General features: G+C 36.5%; 3 protein-coding genes across 8 annotated transcripts; 1 reads left to right on the top strand and 2 right to left on the bottom strand.

The window, feature by feature from the left end:
- Window positions 1-349: 349 nt before the first annotated feature.
- LOC135201574 (probable G-protein coupled receptor Mth-like 1) lies at window positions 350-19,961 on the top strand. 3 transcript variants are annotated; one of them, XM_064230598.1, is made up of 8 exons: window positions 350-471; window positions 12,323-13,946; window positions 14,271-14,394; window positions 14,692-14,770; window positions 15,161-15,327; window positions 15,473-15,613; window positions 16,752-16,845; window positions 18,149-19,961. In XM_064230598.1, the coding sequence occupies exons 2-8, from the start codon at window positions 12,342-12,344 to the stop codon at window positions 18,519-18,521; spliced, it is 2,583 nt and encodes an 860-aa protein (XP_064086668.1). In that variant the 5' UTR covers window positions 350-471; window positions 12,323-12,341; the 3' UTR covers window positions 18,522-19,961. The 3 variants fall into 3 exon arrangements, with proteins under 3 accessions (XP_064086668.1, XP_064086667.1, XP_064086669.1); XM_064230597.1 differs by having other exon boundaries at window positions 399-642; XM_064230599.1 differs by having other exon boundaries at window positions 400-575.
- Window positions 3,083-7,440, bottom strand: LOC135201575 (uncharacterized). Of its 4 annotated transcripts, XM_064230601.1 has the most exons (8): window positions 7,092-7,440; window positions 6,945-6,999; window positions 6,766-6,793; window positions 6,526-6,599; window positions 6,192-6,400; window positions 5,865-6,026; window positions 5,494-5,600; window positions 3,083-5,076 (listed from the first exon to the last, which is right to left on the bottom strand). In XM_064230601.1, exons 3-6 carry the CDS (start codon window positions 6,768-6,770, stop codon window positions 5,922-5,924), a joined length of 393 nt encoding a protein of 130 aa, XP_064086671.1. In that variant the 5' UTR covers window positions 6,771-6,793; window positions 6,945-6,999; window positions 7,092-7,440; the 3' UTR covers window positions 3,083-5,076; window positions 5,494-5,600; window positions 5,865-5,921. The 4 variants fall into 4 exon arrangements, 2 of the variants coding, with proteins under 2 accessions (XP_064086671.1, XP_064086670.1); XM_064230600.1 differs by lacking the exon at window positions 5,494-5,600; XR_010311554.1 differs by lacking the exon at window positions 5,494-5,600 and having other exon boundaries at window positions 5,865-6,400; window positions 6,531-6,599.
- On the bottom strand, window positions 6,783-10,931 carry LOC135201878 (uncharacterized). The gene is made up of 7 exons (XM_064231179.1): window positions 9,845-10,931; window positions 8,284-8,364; window positions 7,999-8,113; window positions 7,760-7,897; window positions 7,505-7,594; window positions 7,092-7,187; window positions 6,783-6,793 (listed from the first exon to the last, which is right to left on the bottom strand). The coding sequence occupies exons 1-7, from the start codon at window positions 9,941-9,943 to the stop codon at window positions 6,783-6,785; spliced, it is 630 nt and encodes a 209-aa protein (XP_064087249.1). The 5' UTR covers window positions 9,944-10,931.
- Window positions 19,962-20,757: the final 796 nt, after the last annotated feature.

Raw genomic sequence — 20,757 nt, 5'->3', positions numbered from 1 at the left:
ATAAACGCAGTATTATTTTGTCCACTGACGGCATGAATACGAGGAAACACCAAGCAATATTCCTCAAGTGCTCAACACCCCCCCCCCCCGCCCCGCCTGCAACCCCCGCTCCACTTTACTTTCTCTACCTATAGCGACAAGGAAAATCTTGGCACGGGATGCACAGTTGCCAACGATAAGGGTATTGCGTAGTTTCAAAAACGTGAAAGATGATCAGATTTTAAACAAAATTCTGACATCGAATGATCAGAAACAAAATATTGCAAAAATAAAAATAAACGCATCAATTAAACATACATAAAAATGACAGGAGATGAGTAGTACCAACTCTCTAACTCTGTGTAAAGGTAGTCACGCTTACAAGGACAGCCTGAACCATCCTACAAGCACAGAACCTCCTCCCTCACTCCTGGCCTGACCTTCGCCAAAGCAAGCTGTGCCAAGAGAAGTAGGATTGTATTCAAAAAACCTGTGAGTGTCTGTCTTTTCTTTTAGAAGTTTCAGCAAAAACTGCGAAAGATCGTTAGTCACGTCAGAGAGAGAGAGAGAAGGATTAGCATACGACCAAAATGAAGGTGAATTACAAATACTGAAAATAGTAAAATGAGTGTTGGCATTCTGTGATCACTGTATGTTTTACAGGTAATTCCGGCTCCTTAGAGTCATACCAGATTTGTGTGGGCTTTGTGGCTTTACAGGCAGTGCTATAAAATGTATTTGGTAATCAAAGAGAAGAGAGAGAGAGAGAAAAAAAAAGCAACAACGAAAATAAAAACTTTTCAAGATGACAGCTGTTAGAAAAATGGTCAGAGACATCTATAAAACTGTTACGGCTTCTTCAAGTGATTATTATTGTTACTATTACTACAGTTTCTTCAAGTGATTATTATTATTATTATTATTATTATTATATTATTATTATTATTATTATTATTGTCAAACTACGAATCTTGTGAAGTGAAGACTCATTCCGAGTTGTGATACGGCCTTCCCATTTTCCACCGCACAAAAAATAAAAAAAAATAAAAAACCTTTTTCAGACGTGGAACATTGAGTTGGATGTGACTACATCGATCTGCTCCATCGAGGTTTACCACTCATGGTGTGTAAGCATACAGCAGACAGCCGAAAGGGCCATTATAGTGACCCGTATTAAAAATAAGACGACAGACATGCACCCCATTTAATGAACTATGTAAAATTTCGAATATGAATTCTATACGTCTAGCTCATGGTCTAACCATTCCAGATCAGGATTTATGTCTATACATCATGGTTTTTCTAGACCTTGACCGTGCTAATCGAATTTCAATTACCCATACAGTGATCCAGAGGTTTATTCTTTTGCTTTCAATAAAAACAAAGCTGCATTTGCGTTAAAACGGACCCTTCCATTCCTTTTAGAAACGCGTTGGTAAGCGAGGCAAACAGGTTTACCGTTTACAGGCACGTACGATAATTTTATAATTTTGCTTGTCTACGTCTTCCGCGTACTGGCAACTCTTCTAAATTTGTTCTTTGTGCTAAAACAGGTTTGCCTTCCCTTGGATTTTCTATTATACGCGTTTGCTTGCTTGTTCTTTCGACTGCTAATAATGATAATAATAACAGACTTTATTTATAGGGTTCTTCAACTACGAATTGCATATCTCCGCATTTCTCTCTCATTTCTTATGCCATTACTACGTAAAGATTTAAGTCTCAACAGCTTGAATATTATTATTATTATATTGTTGTTGATGCTGTTGTTGTAAACAGCACTTCAGTATAGAATGTCCGGCTCAAATCCCTACACAGTACACACTGCAACCTTGGCTAAGGCTTCCACGCACTCAGTCTCTCCCTAAGCTTTCCCGCGCATCTTGCCACAATATGTTCCTCACTTCCCACATTCCATCCATGGCAACTGCCTCTCCTTTCATCCTACCAACATCCATATTCCACTCCTAAACAAGCATACAACTGGTCCATCATCAATAATATAACCCTTTATTTGTGCTCATACTGTCATCTTTCTCTTCTCAAACCTTTCACCTGGCTTTTGCAGTTTCTTTCCACTAGGCCTAACTTCAGCCATTTGCTACTGCATTGCCTACAGTCATCCGCCATTCCATATTCTATCCCCAAATCGTTTTCTTATCTTTGCACCGACATCGGAGTTAAATTTCCTGTCGTCTTTATGTAACTTCTAGAACTACTTCTTTCATATTATATATCAAATGTCTAGGAGGTAGTAACACACTCGTCTCAGACTCGCTTTACCAGAAAACCATTCCTTGATTCAATAAAAAAAAAAAAAAAAAAAAAAAAAAAAAAAAAAAAAAAAAAAATTATCTCTAAACTTGTCTTCTGTACCTTAAATCCTCAAGTTATTCCCCTTTATCTCCATCATTACTACCCTAATATAATTCTCCTTGTATTTTGATTATTTAATTACATTTTTACTTTGTATTCCTTTATATATATTTTTCCAGTAACTGATCTACTCTTTCTGTATTTCCCTTAATTCTGTCACTCCTTTCGAATGAATGCAGCATGCTTTGGAAGCTTGAATTTCAAGGTAATGGCCCCTTGAATGGGGTTAATCGTCTTCTTCCTAGCTTAAACCCATTTTTATATGGGGTCGCCATTGCGAATGAGTCGTCTCCATCGATTTCTGTCCTGTGCCTCGTTCTCATTTATACCTTTCAATACCATATCTTCCCCTACACAATCACGCCATCTCTTTCTTGGTCTTCCCTTCTTCCTTCTACCCCGCACTTCCATTTCCATCGTATGTCTTCCAACATGACGTTCCTCCCTTCCCTTCGTAACAGGTGTCCATGCCATCGAAGCCTTCCTTCCTGTATTTTCTTCGATATTTCAACTACCTTTGTCGATCCTCTTGTATACTCAATTCTAATCCTATCTTCCCTAGTTACTCTCGACATCCATCTCAACATTCTCGTGCAGCTACATCCATCTTCTCCTCTGTTTTCCTCATACTTGCTGTTTCTTATCCTTATAACATGGGGTTCATCGTCTAAATAATAATAATAATAATAATACCACCAGAACAAGATCTGTTCTTATGTCATGCACCTACAACATAAAATATACCTTTGTTCTACATTAATACTTTCATTTCTTCAACCAGCCACTTCTTATTGACCCAATCCATTTCCTCTCATTGTCACTCACTGTCTTCAAGCATGTCAAATTCACTCAATTACATTTACACTGATCTTTTCAAAATGTTCCTCCCAACCTCAACTATACAATGCATTTTTTGAGGGCTGACGCTGCTGGGCCCATGACCTTGTTCAAAAGGGCTATAAAACTGTATTTCTCCAAATTATGTTAAAAGGTCTACATAAAGCTTTCTCCCACATACACACACACACATATATATATATATATATATATATATAATATATATATATAATACCCACCTAGCACATCTACGTGGTCACCACGTGAACACATTGCAAAATCGTTGTGGTCACGTTATTTTTCTATGTGAAATAAACGTAGATCTGTAGACACGACATTACGTGGAAGCAACATAGAAATTTACGTGAAAAAGTCACCTCCTAACCACTAAAATAGCACTTTGGAATAATGTTCTTGTAATGGTAATGAAAGGTCTAAATTAAAAACAGTACGTACTCAATATTGACATTTTATTCTATCAAAAATAGTATATGTCGATTAAGACATTTATAAACAAGGGAAATGTTATATAATCAGGTACAGTTCATAATTAGCTGATATATTCCAAGGCTGGGTATAAATATATAGAAATATATATTAAAAGAAAAATTAGTACATTCCAAGGGTGGGTATAAATACATGGGAATTTATATAAAAAGATAAATATAGTACATTCCATGGCTGGGTAAGAATATTTACGAATATATATTAAAAGAAAAATATGGCACATTCCAAGACTAGGTATATATACATACGAATATATATTAACAGAAAATAGAGTGCAAAATACTGTAACAATAGTATATTCCATGGAAACTAATATGTATAAAAAAAAAATTTTAATTCAAGGGCATAAATAGTACACAGCCATAGATGAAAAAAAAAGTACAAAATATACATTAAAAAATAGCAAGTAGGCCAGATATTAGTAAATACAATACATATATAGTACATGCCATAGTCAATTATGTGTTTTAAGAAAAATAATAATTCAAGGCAACAAATATAGTTGAAAAAAATTCCATGAAGAGTATAAAATACATATTAACAAAAATAGCATATTCCAAATAAGCAATAGATTGGTATAAAATACAATGAGGAAATAGTACATCCCATTTTCAAAGATACTGGTTAAAAAATATTAAATTCGATGGCATAAATAGTACAATATACGACCATTGATGAAAATAAAAAAATTCCATGAAGAGCATACCATATAAAAAGCAAAAACAGCACTTTCCAAGTAGGCCATAAATTGGCATATAACAAAATATTTAGATTCCAGAGGCACTGATAAATGTAAAGTAAAAATGTAAGCTCAAGAAAGGGCACAGATAATATGCATACAAATATATTTGAACCAAAAGAATATTCCTGGAAGAGTATACAGCATATAAAAGCAAATATAGGATATTCCATGGGCAATAATATTTTTGAGGTAGAAAAAAAAGGGTTAGGCATAAATATATAGTATTGTAGAAAAAAAGAATTCATATTTCATGAGCTATACATATACTCTACTTGATCTCTCCTGGTAGCATTTAAGTAATATAAACTTACATTATGAATTATAAGATCATGAATTTTATCTTGCACAAGAGGGTTCTTTGGAGCAAGGTAGACTTGGTACTGACTTGCTTGCATATCAACAATTACCGTACTACAATAAGTGGTAGCAGGTGGTAAATGATGGTTATGTGGTATTGAGAGTGGGAAGTATGACAGCAGGAGTGTGTGTGTGGAGGGCCTCATACTGTATGACCTTCCTGGGCCACTGAACCTTGCACTCTGTCTTGATTTAATCTGCGCCTAGTTTTCTGAATCGGATGATGAATCGGATGGTTCTTGTGCTATTAAATAATTGGGTCTTTTAGACTCAGGATCCTGTGGGAAGAGATAACATTACAATGCTAAAGTAGAGATTGTTGACTTTTATTAAAAGGAATCAAAATTTATTACATAGCATATGAAAAAGAGGAGTTTTTATATGGGGGTTGTATGAGTTGTTTAAGAAATATGTTTACCCTGACAACGTTTCTAAAACAGGTACTGGGAATAGGGAAGAACAGGCAAGAATGTGTGCAGTGGAAAGGAATTACCTGAGAGAAGCATGTTGAGTGATATATATAGGGCAAGAATGTTGGGAGTGTTTGTGTACAAGTGGAGTGAGAAGTAGAATGGAGAAGGGAATAGGATATTGAAGTGCTGCTTTAATACCAAATTCCCAGTTCTTTATTCCTTAATATTAAAAATGATCAAGTTAAGGAAATACAAGAACATTAAAACAAGTTCAATGCTCACCTTGTACTTTAGGCCACCTTTTCTTTTAGAGGCATGCTTCAGGGCTTCACTAATTTCATCTTCTACTTCGGATAATTTTGCCTTTCTGTAGTTTCTTAAGCATGCTCCTTTAGGTAGAGAAACCAAAACCAAGATTTAATTTACATTTTAGAGAAATCAAAACATATCAAAGGTAGCAAGATTTAATTGTTTTAATTTCATCAACCAAAGCAAAAGACAAAATTTTAAAAGTAATTTGTATATTTCATAACTATACAAGCCTGAGTTTTTTACTCAGGTTTGTATTTGTATAAGAACAAATATTATTTTACAGTACTACTTAAGATAATGCTGTAAATCGATATTGTAACTAAGAAATCCTGTACACTTACTGATGACAACTTTGCAGATAGGAAGATCAGTAAATGCTAGCTGTCCTTTCCTTCCCTTTAGACTATATGAGGACCACACACTATTACTTCCAAGCTTTTTAATATAATCCTACGAACTGTGTCTCCAAGGCTATGCCCTCCTAATGATGACAAATACAGTGTCTGCAATATATAGAAGAAAATGATAAAATTTACTTTTCTCATGCATAAAAACTAGCCTTACATCTATATTCAAAGTATCCAGAACGGTCTGCTATAAATAATGGAAGCCCCAAAACACTTAAAAAAGCAGTTTCTAATCTCCAAGATAATAAAACTTGTTCTTACCAATTTCTTTTTGAATGTTTCATCAGTTAACTTAGTGTACAAGTCATCCAGCTCCTCTAAACTGCATACTGGGGCTGGCAAAACATCATCCACACCCTCCCCTCCTGACCCTACAGATGCAGCTACAGATTGTAGTAGGTTTACCATCAGCCGCTGATTTTCCTCAATTGTTTTGAGACGTGCCAACAATGTAGCTCTGTACCTTGCATCTAGCAGAATAATTACCAGGCTCAAATCAATTATTTTTCAAAGCAGAGGTGCTACAGTATATTCAGATATTGAGCACAATTTTCTTTTTGAAAAACATTTAATAAATACATGATGAAAATAATACCATACTTGCAGCCTCTGCCTCCGACACAGCTATAAATTCTTTTAGACCTAAATCTGCAGTTCTTGAAGATGTGGCTGTGAGAAAATATGTATATGAATATACTGTGTAACTTTAAGGTGACCTATATTTCACTACATCCAAAATGAATGCACAATCAAATTACAGTTTAAAATAAAATTCAGTATATTTCATGCTTAAAGGGATCTTTGTAAAAAAAAAATAAAAAATAAAATCACTAACTTCATCTGCAGCTCCAACTAGAGATAATCTGAAATAATAATTATTGAAGATCACATGTTGTGAGACAAGGTCAGTTTTAATTATGAAGTCTTTGAACTCCATATATCCAAGTTCCCTAAAATAATTTTGCAAAAAAAAAAAAAAAAAAAAAAGGCACAATACTTGTGCACATAACTTACCTTTTGTTCAACTGGAGTTTTCCCTTAAACCTTTGTGAGACCTCTGGAGTGGATTCTGTAAATAAATTAATATTCATTATTTCCTGCCAACGATACAACTCACAATACATCTCATTCACATCATACATACATATAGTTTTAAAATACCTGATTTGTAGTTCTCTACACTGCCATTTCTATGGACTTTTTGTTGGTAGGGGTCGGGCAATGAAGAGCTGTCTCTGGAAGATGCATCAAATCCTCCTGTAAGGACAGTGTTGAATATACTAGTGGTAAAGGTTGACAACTTATATTTAAACAAAGGTTGACAACTTATATTTAGACAATGATTAAAGTTCCCCAAGCCACCAAAACAACCTCCCCCCCACAAAAATTAAAACACTACCTATTAAAAATACTTTTGAGTGAAGGTAGTTGGCTTGATCCAACTTCATATATTAGATGATGCAACTGGAAAGATGATGAAAAAGAGATACTTTTATATGATGGTTTTGAACTCAAGGAACAGTGAATACATATTAACAAAGAATTTTCTTAGTTACAAATAAATTACCCCTTACCGTATTTGGCGTCACTTGTAGGCTGAGGAGGCTGTGGCAACATAGCAACAGTTGGTGTATGGCATAGCTGGAGACTATCACCATCTTCATCTGCAAATTTTCATATTCATCACAGTCATTATAGTTATTAGAAATGAATGCCATACTTAATTTGGTATTTATCATGAACTAAATAATTAGTCAGTAAAACAGTTTTCTTGGGTTATTATCGCAAACCACAGCCTACAAAGCAATTATATAACAGGGATGTCATACCATCAGCCTCTTCATTGTCTGAGAAGCCAAATTTATCTGGCTTTTTGGTAGTTCTGCGTTTGAGACATTCCTGGTCTGTTTCTACATTTGATGTATCCTCTGCTCTCTTAGCCCGTTCCAAAGCCTTAGTGTAGGTTTCTGCAGGAAAATATAAGATATTAAAATGTTTTATAGTGACCACTATATACTGTACATGCTATAGCTCAGATATTAAGATTCATAATATACAACTTGCATACCAGCAAATGAAAATAATCTAATTTCATGTAGATTCCATCTTTCTTTATCAGGCATTTCTTCCTTCTTGACTTTAGCTGAAGCATCAGCCTTTGGAGGCCAGTAACAATACACACCCTGAAATTGCACAATCAATGTCAATTATACGCATTAAAAAAATTAATAAAAAAAAGTAAAGTACTTATTGTGTAATTGTCAGACCTTCATATGAGAAACAGAGTTCTGGTCAGTTGCAGTCCTTAAGCCTAATACCATACACCATCCGCATTATTTTAGGGATAACTCACATTTTCTTTCTTCACTATCCATGACTTGTGGACTACTTCTACAGCTTCCTCATGCAGAAACTCCACGACCACAAACGACATCTGATAAAATATTCAAGTTGAGTGATATGAAATTTATATAATTACATTTAAATCAGCCGAATATTTAGCAAACACTAAATTGCAAAAAAGTATCATCCAACAAACTTGTGGAATTGTATTCTTGTTTCACCAATTAAATATCAAGTGAATAAGACCTGTCCAGCGTGATAAGGGTTGGTAGTCAGTGGTTTTTTTTACCCTATATGCTTAAAACCTAGTGATGGGTTTTATTACTGCTTCAGTCAATACAATGCACATAAATGTAGCCCTAAGCATTTCTAGCCCTATTCTACCATACCAGAGAAAGTATTAGCTAAGCTTAGCCCATGACGCATTATACAGGAAGGGTTGGTTAAATTACAAAATGATAGGCTAGGTTAGTTTACCCTATGGGAAGTCTAGGGTAGGTAAGCCCTCTAGTTATGTTACAAAATATTACACAAGATTTGTAATGAATAAAATGGGAATTACCTAGTACTGGTGCATTTATAGGTACTTTGATTTGTTCTGATGCAAGTGATTGTAGAAACCAATATTTTAAAAATTTTAAGTTAAAATAAATAAAGGAAAACAAACAAGGACACCAGCTAACCTAGGTTCCCCACCTAACCTGGGAGCCATATCCTTATCTACTTAAATTTAAATTAGCCTAAGTCTCAACCCCTAGTATTTAATTCCATAAGAGACCAGCATTTCCATATTGATAAACTAGCAACACTCATAGTCTTGTCAGGCGGATGACTCTCTCACCGTAGATACTACGTTGCACTTTGGTGAGAAATTCTTCATATGCTCTTGATTCAATCATTCTTGCCTAACAGAATTACAAAAGTTGATAGCGAAACAGGACGTTATGACGTGATACGCACGTCTAACAACAACATTGTAATGCAAAAAAAAACTTAAGGTATCTAGTAAGGTTTTTTATCATAATAACACAACCATTAACATTCCTACCACAATCAAGTCTCATAGCCTTGTCAGGCGGATGACCCTCTCATCGTAGATACTACGTTGCACTTTGGTAGAAATTAACATTCACCTTATTTTCACTTTTAGGCAACGTGAAAATAGCATGGAAAATAACATTCACCTTATTTTCACTTTTAGGCAACGTGAAAATAGCATGGAAAATAACATTCACCTTATTTTCACTATTTTGCAACGTGAAAATAGCGTGGTGTGTTTGCTGGGTGTATATATATATATATATATATCTATATATATATATATTATATATATGTATATATATATATATATTGTATGTGTGTGTGTGTGAATTCTTTATTATATCACAAAGAAGTCTTGTCGAAACTAAATTTATTCTATTGTGCTTGACCCTCCTTCTCACCTGACTGCAGATTACCCTCAGCAGCAGCACACCTTAACTCCAGGACTATAATAATTATAGCCTTGGCTTTAACGGTTCTCCGCAATTGTAATATAATTGCGTTCTACTCTCTCTTGCATCAACAATCACCTCTATATCATCAGATTCCCATTTATAACTTTGACGTGGCATCCAAACTTCAGAATAGTATATCAGTTTAAATGGACTTGGCAGAAGTAATACCATCATATTCACAACTTCGTTTTGTTGGGGGAGCTGTGGCGGGGGGAGTTAACAGTTGGCGGCGGCACCCAGGCATACCAACATACCCCGATCACTTACGCATCCGCCTCTCATTCCCAGACTTACTTTTCAACGTGGGTCTACATTTTAACATTTTATACAAATTGATATGACTCTAACCATTGAAACTGGTCAAGAAATAAAGCAATATTTTAATGAGAAATGCGAAGGAATAATTCGGTCTGTTTAAGGCCCAGTGTTTCTCAACCTTTTTACCTCAGGGCGCATCTATGAATTGACAGGAACTTTGGGGCGCACCTTTGGTTTTAGTCTTCATCTTTCTGCAAGGGGGCAACATAATAGCAAGAGTATGTGACTTCATCTTTATGGCAATCATTTCCGATACTTCATAAGATGCAATTTGAGCTTATTCAGACAATGTTACTCTGCTTTTGAAAGCAAATGCTTGCTTTATTTGTTGGTCAAGTAGTCTTTTGAAATAATTTACGTCTTTTCCTTGAAGACTGCAATGCAAGGTTTGAAAATGTTTACTTAATTTACTAGGAAGCATCGACTCATTTGACATTTTACAACCACAAACCAAACACAATGGGAGAGGCTGATTTTCATCTCCAGTCCACGTGAAGCCAATAACTTATGTCGTATTTCCGATTAGGTCTAATCTTTATTTTCTTAGCTGGACACTTCAATTCACTCGAAACGGTTTCATTATTAGAATTAAGCTCCTCACTGGTACGTTTCTTGCTTTAAAATCTGTCCATTTTGGGTAGTCCACCTGGTTTTCTATTATAGGAAAGTCCACGAAGACCTTGGAAGAGTAATGTAGCACCAGTCAGGTAGTATCTACTGACTGACTGACTGACCAGAATCGCAGATGTCCTTGCTTTTAAACAGGACACGGAGGTCATCGTCACGAATCATAAAACCGCTTTGACATGTCAGCCACCATATGGTGAAGTCATTAACCTGGATTTTAAGTCACTAACCTGTATTGCTGCACTGGTTAATCCTATAGCCAACCGACCTCAAGGAAAATTGGGTATTAGCTTATGTCCTTTCATCCACCATCCACTGCACTGACCATATGGGGAAGTCATTCACCTGGATCCACAAATCTGGATTATTGCACTAGATTAGACTTAGTTTATTCTGGTATCTGGCCTCAGGGGAAATTTAGCATTATTCCTGCTTTTCTTATATGAGAGGAAATCAGAGATTAAAAGTGACGGGCAGCTACTGTGGCTGAGAATTGATGGAAAATGCAGGAACTTGAGAAATTGTGTTAACAGAAGAATATACTACTCTTCTTCACAACAGTTCTACAATTTAATATTCAAGTATCAGAGAGAAAGAGAGAGAATCATGACAAAAATTTAAAAAAAAATTAAAATCTACCAAAAGTAATAAATGATTAAGGTTATCAGTTCCATTTCAACCACGAATGAGACTGAAGATTTCGTAGAACCAGTCAAAAAGCACTGGAAAAAGGACTGGTTCTTAACACACTTTTTATGGAATTTCATACATCGGCAATAAAATTATTACTTTTTAAAATATTTTTCCGATAATGAGATTAAGGAACCAATAATTAAAAATATAAGTTTTCATTTAGCAATGAATTCTGCAAAGCATAAAGCAAACGCATAAACTTGTGAGGAAGGTGTTCATGAAAGGAAAATGTGTCCGGTAGCCTGAAGTAAAAAGAAAAAAAAACTGACAGTTGTCATTTTCGGCTAAACAACTACTAAGAAAATTAGCAGGATAGAAATTCGAAAAGAAAAGAGGCCAGTAATGACTGATTCAAACCCCCAATGAAATGAAAAGAAAGATTAAGGAATTTACCTTCCAGTTTAAAATGTCAAATATCGAAGACTTGACTCAGATATAGAAACACACACTCGGTGTCTGCAAAGTTTAGAAAATAATAACAGATATTTTAAACATTAGAATATAATTTTCCTATTCCTTGGGGCACACCTGAGCACCTCAAGAGCCGCACCAATGCGCCCGGTTGAAAAACGCTGGTTTAAGCTATGCCAATTATCACGTTTTGTTTTCAAGCAAACGATGACTGGGAGAAATTACGAGGACTGTAGTATCCTTCCACTGTGTTTTTCCAAGATGACGTCTACCCCAAGTATATGTGTGCGCGCGCACGTACGGTGATCAAATGAAAGACGTATTACGGAAGCCTATTTAATCGGAAGTTAAGTAGATTTTGATCTGACCGACAGTAAATCAGAAGTGTTTTACCGTAATTAGTAGTCTTTTTACCGAGGACGTTAGTCTGAAATCGCATGACTGCTCATTCTCTGATACCGAGTCATTTCATCTAAAATGTTTGCATCTCTCTCTATCCCACAGGTTCTTGGAAAATGTTGCCATGGTCTTGGGACTCACGAAAATGACTCTGCTCTTGCTTGCTTCCTTGCTCCTGACGTGGGTGAGGGGGAGTCTGGAGGAAGCCCCAGTTATCAGAAAATGCTGTGCTCAAGATGAGTTTTTCGACGCCATCACATGGCACTGTGTAAAAGCGAATTTAGAAGAAGAACTAACACTTGAACACCACATCAAGAATCTCCTCAGAGACACTTCAACAAACATCACTTACAGAACTGGAAGGCTGAGCTCATGTCCCGTATTGGAAATAGAGGTGATGACGCCACAAAGCCATGCATTTCTAACAGATGGGCGTCTCCAAGACCTCGGGTTCGGGGTGACATACGACCACAAACACTACTGTACAGAACTCCAGGCATCGTCGCCGGAGGAGCTGACGAATGGCACTCTGGTAGCTGAAGTCTGTCCGAGAGTCAAAAACTGCTGTAATGAAAGCCAGAACGATGCACTTTCTCTCGACTGTCATGCTCATCTTGGGAGTACCGGTCACTACGTTGATCAAATTCACACATTCCTCAACACTCCCCTGATCTCTGACACATTTTCGGTTGAAAACGCCAGATCTTTCAGGATAGTCAAATCAGACAAGATCTTTGCATACAACAACGATGGCACAATGCATCTTTGCGACTTCTCAGAGAAATGTTTTCCAGTTTCATCTTGCTGCAAAGAATTCTTTGGCGAGGATAGTGGCGCCTTCATATGTCAAAACAAGTTCAATAAATGTTGCTCTTCTCATGAAATCTGGTCTGACAACGGTTGCGTAGCAACAAAACGGAAATTCAGGTCATCTAGCCACATGACAGAACTAATGGAATCCTACCTTCCCCAAACAGCACAGCCTAACCGATCTGGTAAGACCTGCAATACCACATTCAAATCAGCAGATAAGCACATTCTCTGGTGGATAGACGGCGAAGGCACTCTGTCTGTGCAAAACAATGAGGGGAGTCTAAGTACAACCAATTATTGTGTGGAGGATTATGAGGACAATACAGGTGCTGCAGACTCTATGGTAATGCTGTGTCTGTGGGACATAGCTCAGATCTTACCTGAAGAAACACTCGATCATTATAGCGAGGGTCTCCCATTTGGGAAATGTTGTCCAGAGGGCCAGTACCTCAATGGAAACTTTAGCTGCATTAGCGGGGAATATGACTTGGACATTCTCAATGAACCACAGTTTGTGGCTGCCAAAGTTACGGAATTAATACACACAGGCTTTCCTAAGTGTAAAAATCTAGTAGAGAATTACATATCATATGATTTCGGTCAGCAGAACAAGAGCGATTATGCCATACTTGTTGATGACCAGACAATGGGTGTGAATGTAATAGATGATGAAAGTGGCTGCAATTTTACATTTGAGAAACTAAGAAACACAGATTACTGCATCGATTACTTCCTTGGCAACACCACCAGGATACAAATCTTTATCTGCAGCAATATGTACAGACTGTCTTTGAAACACCAAGAAAAGTACATTATTATACCTACGTTGATGGGGGTATCATGCGCTGCTCTCTTGTACACCGCTTACGTCCTCCTCTGCAGCAGAGTCAGACGAGGCATTGTTACAGTGAAAAAAGTAAGGTTTCATTTTTTTCTGTCCAATATCACTCTCTACTTTTTACCATTACACTATTTGCTAGAGTTATTTGATGTCATTTTGCATAACTTCGCAGTTTTCATCAAGCTTTCTGTTTATGGCGCGAGGGAGAAAAAAAGTATTTAGTGCAGCAATAATGCATCCACACATCAAAAGATAAAAGTCAATAGTAAAACTTTTGACTGATGTCTCGAGTATGGTGCAAGCAATAATGGCACAGAAGTGACGGACATTGGTTATTGCAGAAAACTCAATGCAAATTTGACGGTAATCCTTGACGAGTGAATGTCCTTTATCCTACAGATTAACACACTGGCTGGGAGAATTCTTCTGAGCTACGTATTCTCTTACTTTCTGGCGTTTATGTTCATGATAATTCAACAGACAGCACCCCTGACCAATGACGGCAAGGTTTGTCCCTTAATAGGTGAGTCAGTATGGCCTCGGTTTTGCAATTCACTGTGGAGTAATGTGAAAACTTATGTCACAAATGACCAATACTGAAAAAACAGTGTAAAGTTTTAATGTTTTTAAGTTACACATTTTATTATGGCAATGTTATACCTCAGGCAAGTTTGGGCACCACCAAATTTTATAATTAACCTATTTTTTTTATTTCAACCGAAAGCAAGAGGTCTTTGTACTATTCAGCAGAGTATTTTTTTCAATAGGTGACTCAGTTCTGCATATTTGACCTCAACCGACCCCTTCATTATTTTGGCAGCTGGGTCCGTATTGTTCTTCATGTTAGCTGCCTTCCTGTGGAATACGTCCATCTGTCTGGAGCCGCTGCTTCTCACTCTGTAAGGACTATAATATCCCCTTTCCTGTCTCTGAAAAATCCCATTTTCATTAATAAGGGCACAGAAAAATTCTATTTCCATTGATAAGACACAGAAAAATTACAAGTAACTTGTTATCTAATAAAGCTTTTATTTTTAATTTTTTAGATTCTTGCATATTATAACTAGCATAAAGTACTGATCAGCCGAAATTTGACTTTTCCAGATTGATATCACTTTAGTCAAGCCACAATTTTGCCTCCTCATTCCCCTTGTTTTTGTCAGCCTGTTATATACTGGTATTAGATTGCCCCTCCTACCAGTCTATCACAAACAATAATAAGAGTATTTACAGTTTCTAACAATTGAAACCCAAGGTATTCTTTATTTTCATTTCATTCATTCATGAAGAGACGTCAGGGTTCCAGAAAATTGCCGGTTATTGTGCCACTGTTTGTGGGGATGGGGCGTGCCGGCCATAATCACAGCAGTGGCTTTGACCCTTGACCATTACAGAAAACATCTGGATTGTTCAATTGTCACACCAAAGATTGGCCTCAACTCCTGCTTATTCTCTGGTAAGTTGATCTTGATAACACAAGATCTGTCTATGTCCTTTCCTTTATCGAGGCTTCCATGAATAAGGCCCATACATTAATTGGTGGAATGCGCATCTTTTTCGTTGTAGCTGTTCACTAACAGATAGCCTTTCGATCTTCTCAGATGACAAAGCCCGACTACTTTACTTGTACACGCCGATGTCAATCTCCCTCTTGGCAAATGTCGTCTTCTTGATCAGCAGCAAGCTGGCCAGACGTATAAAACTCAAACAGCTGGAACAAGCAGCTCATCATATTAAAAACGGTGAGTGTTCGCTTCATTCCTAAACCCTTTGGCCAAGAATTGTCATATCTTCATTAGGGCTGGTGTTTTGGCAATGTTGCCAAGTTAAGCTGGCCTTAGGTCATCAAGGATAGTTATACTTTACTAAGTAATGGAAAACTGGGTTGTGTGGATCTAGGTTGTAGCAATCATCTATGCACGAATTCTAAGCAAGCAGCCCCATGGCTACATTCCCAAAATTCGATCACACACAAACTCTGAATGGAATTTCATAAGAATCTAAGTTTGCTTGCTAATGCATCCCCTCTGAATTTGACATTTACTTTTTTTTTTTTAAACACCTCCATTCTTCAAAATTAGTCACGTCAAACATACAAACAGGACCACTAAGTGTCATGAATAACTTATGTACTAAAAAACCAATGATGGGTAGTACCAGTCAGCTTTCTTGTGCATCATCTGTACCAAACCACAATACATTTCATGTAAAAGACTTATCTCTTTACATTAATTGCTACAAGACGTTTCTTTTTGGCTTGCCAAGATGTGAATGAAAACAGTCCTCTTTCAGAGATACTTCGAAGGAATTTTGTTTTTAATCCAGTTTTCTGTCTGAAATTGACTTTAATGCTATTTATTCTTAAGCAAAGGACCCTTCTTAGACCAATAAACCTTCATTATTGTGACGCCAGCACACACTATACGTCATTTCGCCAATTTGTTAAACCTCATACTATTCCAGTTAGACCAAGTTCAACGTTGCTAACTGGATGTAATGAACTTTCCCGTAAAATTTCTTCTAATGATAAACTGTTGATATTTAAAATACATATTTATTACCTCGCACACCCAAATCATCTCATCAGTCATTAACTTTAGTAAAATAGAACAGAAAATAAAATTTATGCCAATTGCCAAGCACTGGGACCTGTAAGGTCATTTTTCCTAAAACGTAAAGATGTACCAGCTGGAAAAGCCTCGCAGTTGCACTATGAATCAATCGTTAGAATATGAACAGATGTAAAGTAAGAGGAATGCAAGGGGTTACAGGTAGTGGCCGAAGGGATACTCTAAAGAACCTCATGTAAATGCCTACTGCATTGACATAACTAACCCCATACGGAGATTAACTACTATAGTACTATTTTCCCTGTTATAGATGACAACCACAAAAGTTCCGAGGGACAAAGACCAAACGCCAAACCATCACTGCGTCAGCATTCGGGACTCAGGAAATACGAGAATCGTAATGTGTGAGTAATTTCATCCTTTTCGTTTTTTTTTTTTTTTTCTTATTTAAGGGCGTAACTTTCTGTTTTTATTTCATTTACGAACGTAACTTCCTCTTCTTTTATATTTCATTTAAGAACGTTACTTTCTATTTTTTATTTCATTTAAGAACGTAACTTTCTGGGATTTTTTATTTCATTTATGAACTTAACTTCATGTTGCCATGTGGCGTTCTTTATGAAAAAGTATTTTTGGAATCGTGGATATAGACAAAGACTGCACTTTAACTTGCTTGTAGTATTATTCTTTAAAAGTATACTATTACTCCTGAACAGCTTAAACAACTAGAAACTAAAACAGCAAAAACGCCGCTTAGCATCAGAAGTGGGAGGAAATTTGGAAAAGCCGCTGATGTAACGATAGAACCTTGCATCAGGTGGCATTATTTACTGGTTTTCCCTGTACCCCCAATCATTGCAATACAGTTAGCGGCTAGAGAACCAGGGCTTCTGTATTGCAATGTTAGACCTTGTAACCAACCTTCATGTCCTTTCCTTAAAGCCTGAGACGCAGACCTAAAAGTAAACTACTAAAACCTAAAAATTCATTGTCTATAAAAAACCAGACTTTTATAAAGCGGTATTTTACCAGAGATCTTTCACATTCACGATTGATCCCCAATCCCCTTTTCCTGCTGAGAGCCAGATGTCGTGCAATAGGAATTTTGGAAGTTCAATTAAACTTGTATATTTTAATATTTTACTAAGATCTTTTTTAAATTTACCTATTTATTTGTTAAAATATCGATTTTTCTAATAACTGATCTCCTCTTTCTGCAATTCCCACTACCTTCTGTTACTTCTTTTAAATGAACAACCATGTTCTTTGGAAGACTGAATTTCAAGTCAGTGGTCCCTTTGAGCTTCTTCCATATAAACAGGGTTCACCTTCTGAATAATAATAATCCGTGTCATCAATGATACCTTCAAGTGAGGATTATGTATACTAACATACATAAGCCTCAGTGATGATAAATGAATATTAAATTCTCAAAAGTTTTTCCTCAACAATTCTTGTGGCTTTTCCAGTTCCTTTAGTCTTATATTCCTTCTTCCTGATCAGAGACACTTGGTCATAAAGCACGAGCATCTTTCCTTTATTCCAGCTCATATTCCTTCTAATGTCTTTACAGAGGGGCATAATGTGGTATGGCTCCCAAGGAAACAGGAACTAAGAACACTATGCTACTTCATTTAAGAAAGGACTATACTTTGATTCACTTGCATGTCATTAACCCCTGAATACTCTATCCACTTCCTCTTCCAGATGGGTTGACTCAACAAAGCTGGTCTTCTGGGCAGGATCCACCTGGGTTTTGGAGCTAGTTGCATTTCTGATAGGTTATTACAAGTCAATTCCTGGCGAGAAGTGGTACACATACCTATGGTATTTGCCCATAGCCATCAACTGCCTCCGAGGCGTCGGCATTTTCTTCATTATTGTTCTCACTGCAGACGTTCGCAAGAAATTGTTCAAAAGGCTCCTCATCACCTGTCCACGGATCAAAACACTCAGAAAGGCAATCAGTTCCCCCTCAAAGACTGGCAACACTGTTTCATCAACCTCTGGCAAGCAATCCACCTCAAAAGACAAAACCTCATCGATCTTGGAGCCAGAGACAACAGTCACCAAGCTCTGAGTCTTTCATGAACTGGAGAGAGACTTTCTCAATATGACCTGATTAAAAGTGGAAGCCAAGGTGTATAGTATGTATCATCAAATATTTCAGATATGCTAGATGGTCTCGACATCATAGAATTACTGATCAAAACTTAAGGCCTGTCAGTTTAGCTGCTTTAGCACAAAATATGCATTCTTTTAAATTGCTCACCAGATTCTGATATTTTAAGTCTTTAGAAGAAAGTTTGCTTTTTAGCATAATTATAACCCATTCATGTTCCAGCCAATAGTAGTTGATAACTTCCATCACAATCATTTAAAGACAGCAAATTTCTTAGTCCTAAGCATTGGCATCACCTATGTGGCCACTATTGGTTAAAGTTTGCTTGCTACATTCTTAACCAGCAATAACAGCTGGATGAGTACTCAAGCTATCCAACATGTTATTAAAAACATTCACGTGAGCTCAGCTTCTAAGCACAAGCCAAATTTAACATTTTAAACATCTGAATACCCCCGCATTCGCGGATTTCACAGGAACATACATGTATATATACTTTATTCGCAGAAAATTCGCCTATTCACGGTATTTTTCAGAGAAATATTCAGTAATTGCTGTATATTTTCTTATAATTTTCACAACTAAATGCACTTTGTGATAAAAATATTTAAATACTTAAGTATAAGCATTTTTTAAGGTGTTTTAAGCATTCATGGAAATTAGTTATTCATGGGGGAGGGGGGGTTAGAGCATCCCAGCAAATTCGGGGGGTCCACTATAATGCTCACACTTAGGTGACTCAGCTAAGCCTTCTGCTTTTACTAATACATATACCCTTTTGATACAGTAAAATCAGTTTCCTCTTAAGTTTATTTGTCCACTTCGTACCCGCTGAGAAACAACCGTTACAGAAATCTCAAACAGCTACTGGAACAAAGGAGTTCCAGAATAGTACTTCATGGTCATTTTTAGTTATGCATTTTTTTTTTTTTTTTTTTTTTACTAACCTCCCTGCTTCATTCTAGGTGAAAGAATATTTAAAAAGGGGAATCACGCAGATTCCCAAAAGCTAAAGTTCTTTATATACAGGCAGTCCCCGGGTTACGACGGGTTCGGCTTACAACGTTCCGAGGTTACGCTTTTCAATTATATTCATCAGAAATTATTTCCAGGGTTAAAACGCCTACAACGCTCATCTGGCACAAGAATTATGACACCAAAAATGCAAAATAATCAATATTTGAAGGTTTTGGGGATGAAAAATGCAATAAGAATGCAGTTTACATAGTTTTCAATGCAACCAAAGCATTAAAACTAAGGTTTTCTTAGGATCTTTCACGATGTTCCAGCTTACGACGATTTTCGGCTTACAATGTGTCTCAAGAATGGAACCCCCATTGTAACCCGGGGACTGCCTCTATACATAGATTTATTGCTAAATATATTAGTACCCATACATTGACTGGATTTGTTTCCCCATTTCAAGATTCCTGCTACCATAAATTATTGAAATTTCTATGGAATGATGTTTATTAGAGATAAAGTAAAACAATCATGAGAACACTGTTAAAACAGAATCACCAAAACAAAGAAATATATACATACAAACTTCATTCCTTCAGCAAAATAATATCTATTAAGGTTAAGTTTTTTTTTTCCTTTCAAATATATCAGGGTCAAAACTGTAAACCATCCCTAGCAAAACATCACAGAAACCATTGTACTAAATGGTCAAAATGCTTTAACAGTATTCCACCATAAAAGAAAAGTCTACATGATGGAAACATCACTTGCTTATGCCTAGATCCAAACACCTTTGCTTGTTTTATGGTGCGAGAATATTGCTGTTGCCCAAGACAAGTTCAGCAGATGCCAAGCACATTTCATCAAAAGAAGGCAGCAAACTAAACTGAGAACACCAGGATATAACTAAGTTGAAATTAACAAATATTAAATGCACTAGTAGTTTCCTTGACTTTTTGATGCAAATCTTAACAATCTACAAAATCGATCATAACTACTGACAAGGACATGGACTCTACACTTGAATAATCTTATTTTGGCTTTCATATAGAAACACTATGTTCATCACCTTACACTAAGCGTGAAGTAAGTTACCCTTAGCCATTTCCCATGCTATATAAAGAAGTCTTTCCAAAGTTTGAAATGAACTCTAATTAACTATTTCTTGCAGCATGGCACACATTCTGAAGTACCTCAAAGGAATCTCTTACTTGATGGCCAAAAATCAACC

Source organism: Macrobrachium nipponense, chromosome 28, assembly GCF_015104395.2.
Source record: "Macrobrachium nipponense isolate FS-2020 chromosome 28, ASM1510439v2, whole genome shotgun sequence".
In the NCBI taxonomy this organism is placed as follows: Eukaryota; Metazoa; Arthropoda; class Malacostraca; order Decapoda; family Palaemonidae; genus Macrobrachium; species Macrobrachium nipponense.
The sequence above is the reverse complement of the archived record's forward strand: the minus strand, read 5'-3'. Positions and strand labels throughout refer to the sequence as shown.

Bases quoted from the DNA above. Each gene is read 5' to 3' on its own strand.
- LOC135201574 (XM_064230597.1), top strand. The intron at 13,947-14,270 runs GTAAGGTTTCAT...TTTATCCTACAG, and splicing joins GCATTGTTACAGTGAAAAAA to ATTAACACACTGGCTGGGAG. The intron at 14,395-14,691 runs GTGAGTCAGTAT...TTATTTTGGCAG, and splicing joins CAAGGTTTGTCCCTTAATAG to CTGGGTCCGTATTGTTCTTC.
- LOC135201575 (XM_064230601.1), bottom strand. The intron at 6,401-6,525 runs GTATTATTTTCA...TTATTCTGCTAG, and splicing joins AGGCAGAGGCTGCAAGTATG to ATGCAAGGTACAGAGCTACA. The intron at 6,027-6,191 runs GTAAGAACAAGT...TATATATTGCAG, and splicing joins AAACATTCAAAAAGAAATTG to ACACTGTATTTGTCATCATT.
- LOC135201878 (XM_064231179.1), bottom strand. From the start codon at position 9,943: ATGATGGTATTACTTCTGCCAAGTCCATTTAAACTGATATACTATTCT. The intron at 8,114-8,283 runs GTGAGTTATCCC...GTGCAATTTCAG, and splicing joins GGATAGTGAAGAAAGAAAAT to GGTGTGTATTGTTACTGGCC. The intron at 7,595-7,759 runs GTATGACATCCC...GAAAATTTGCAG, and splicing joins AGACAATGAAGAGGCTGATG to ATGAAGATGGTGATAGTCTC.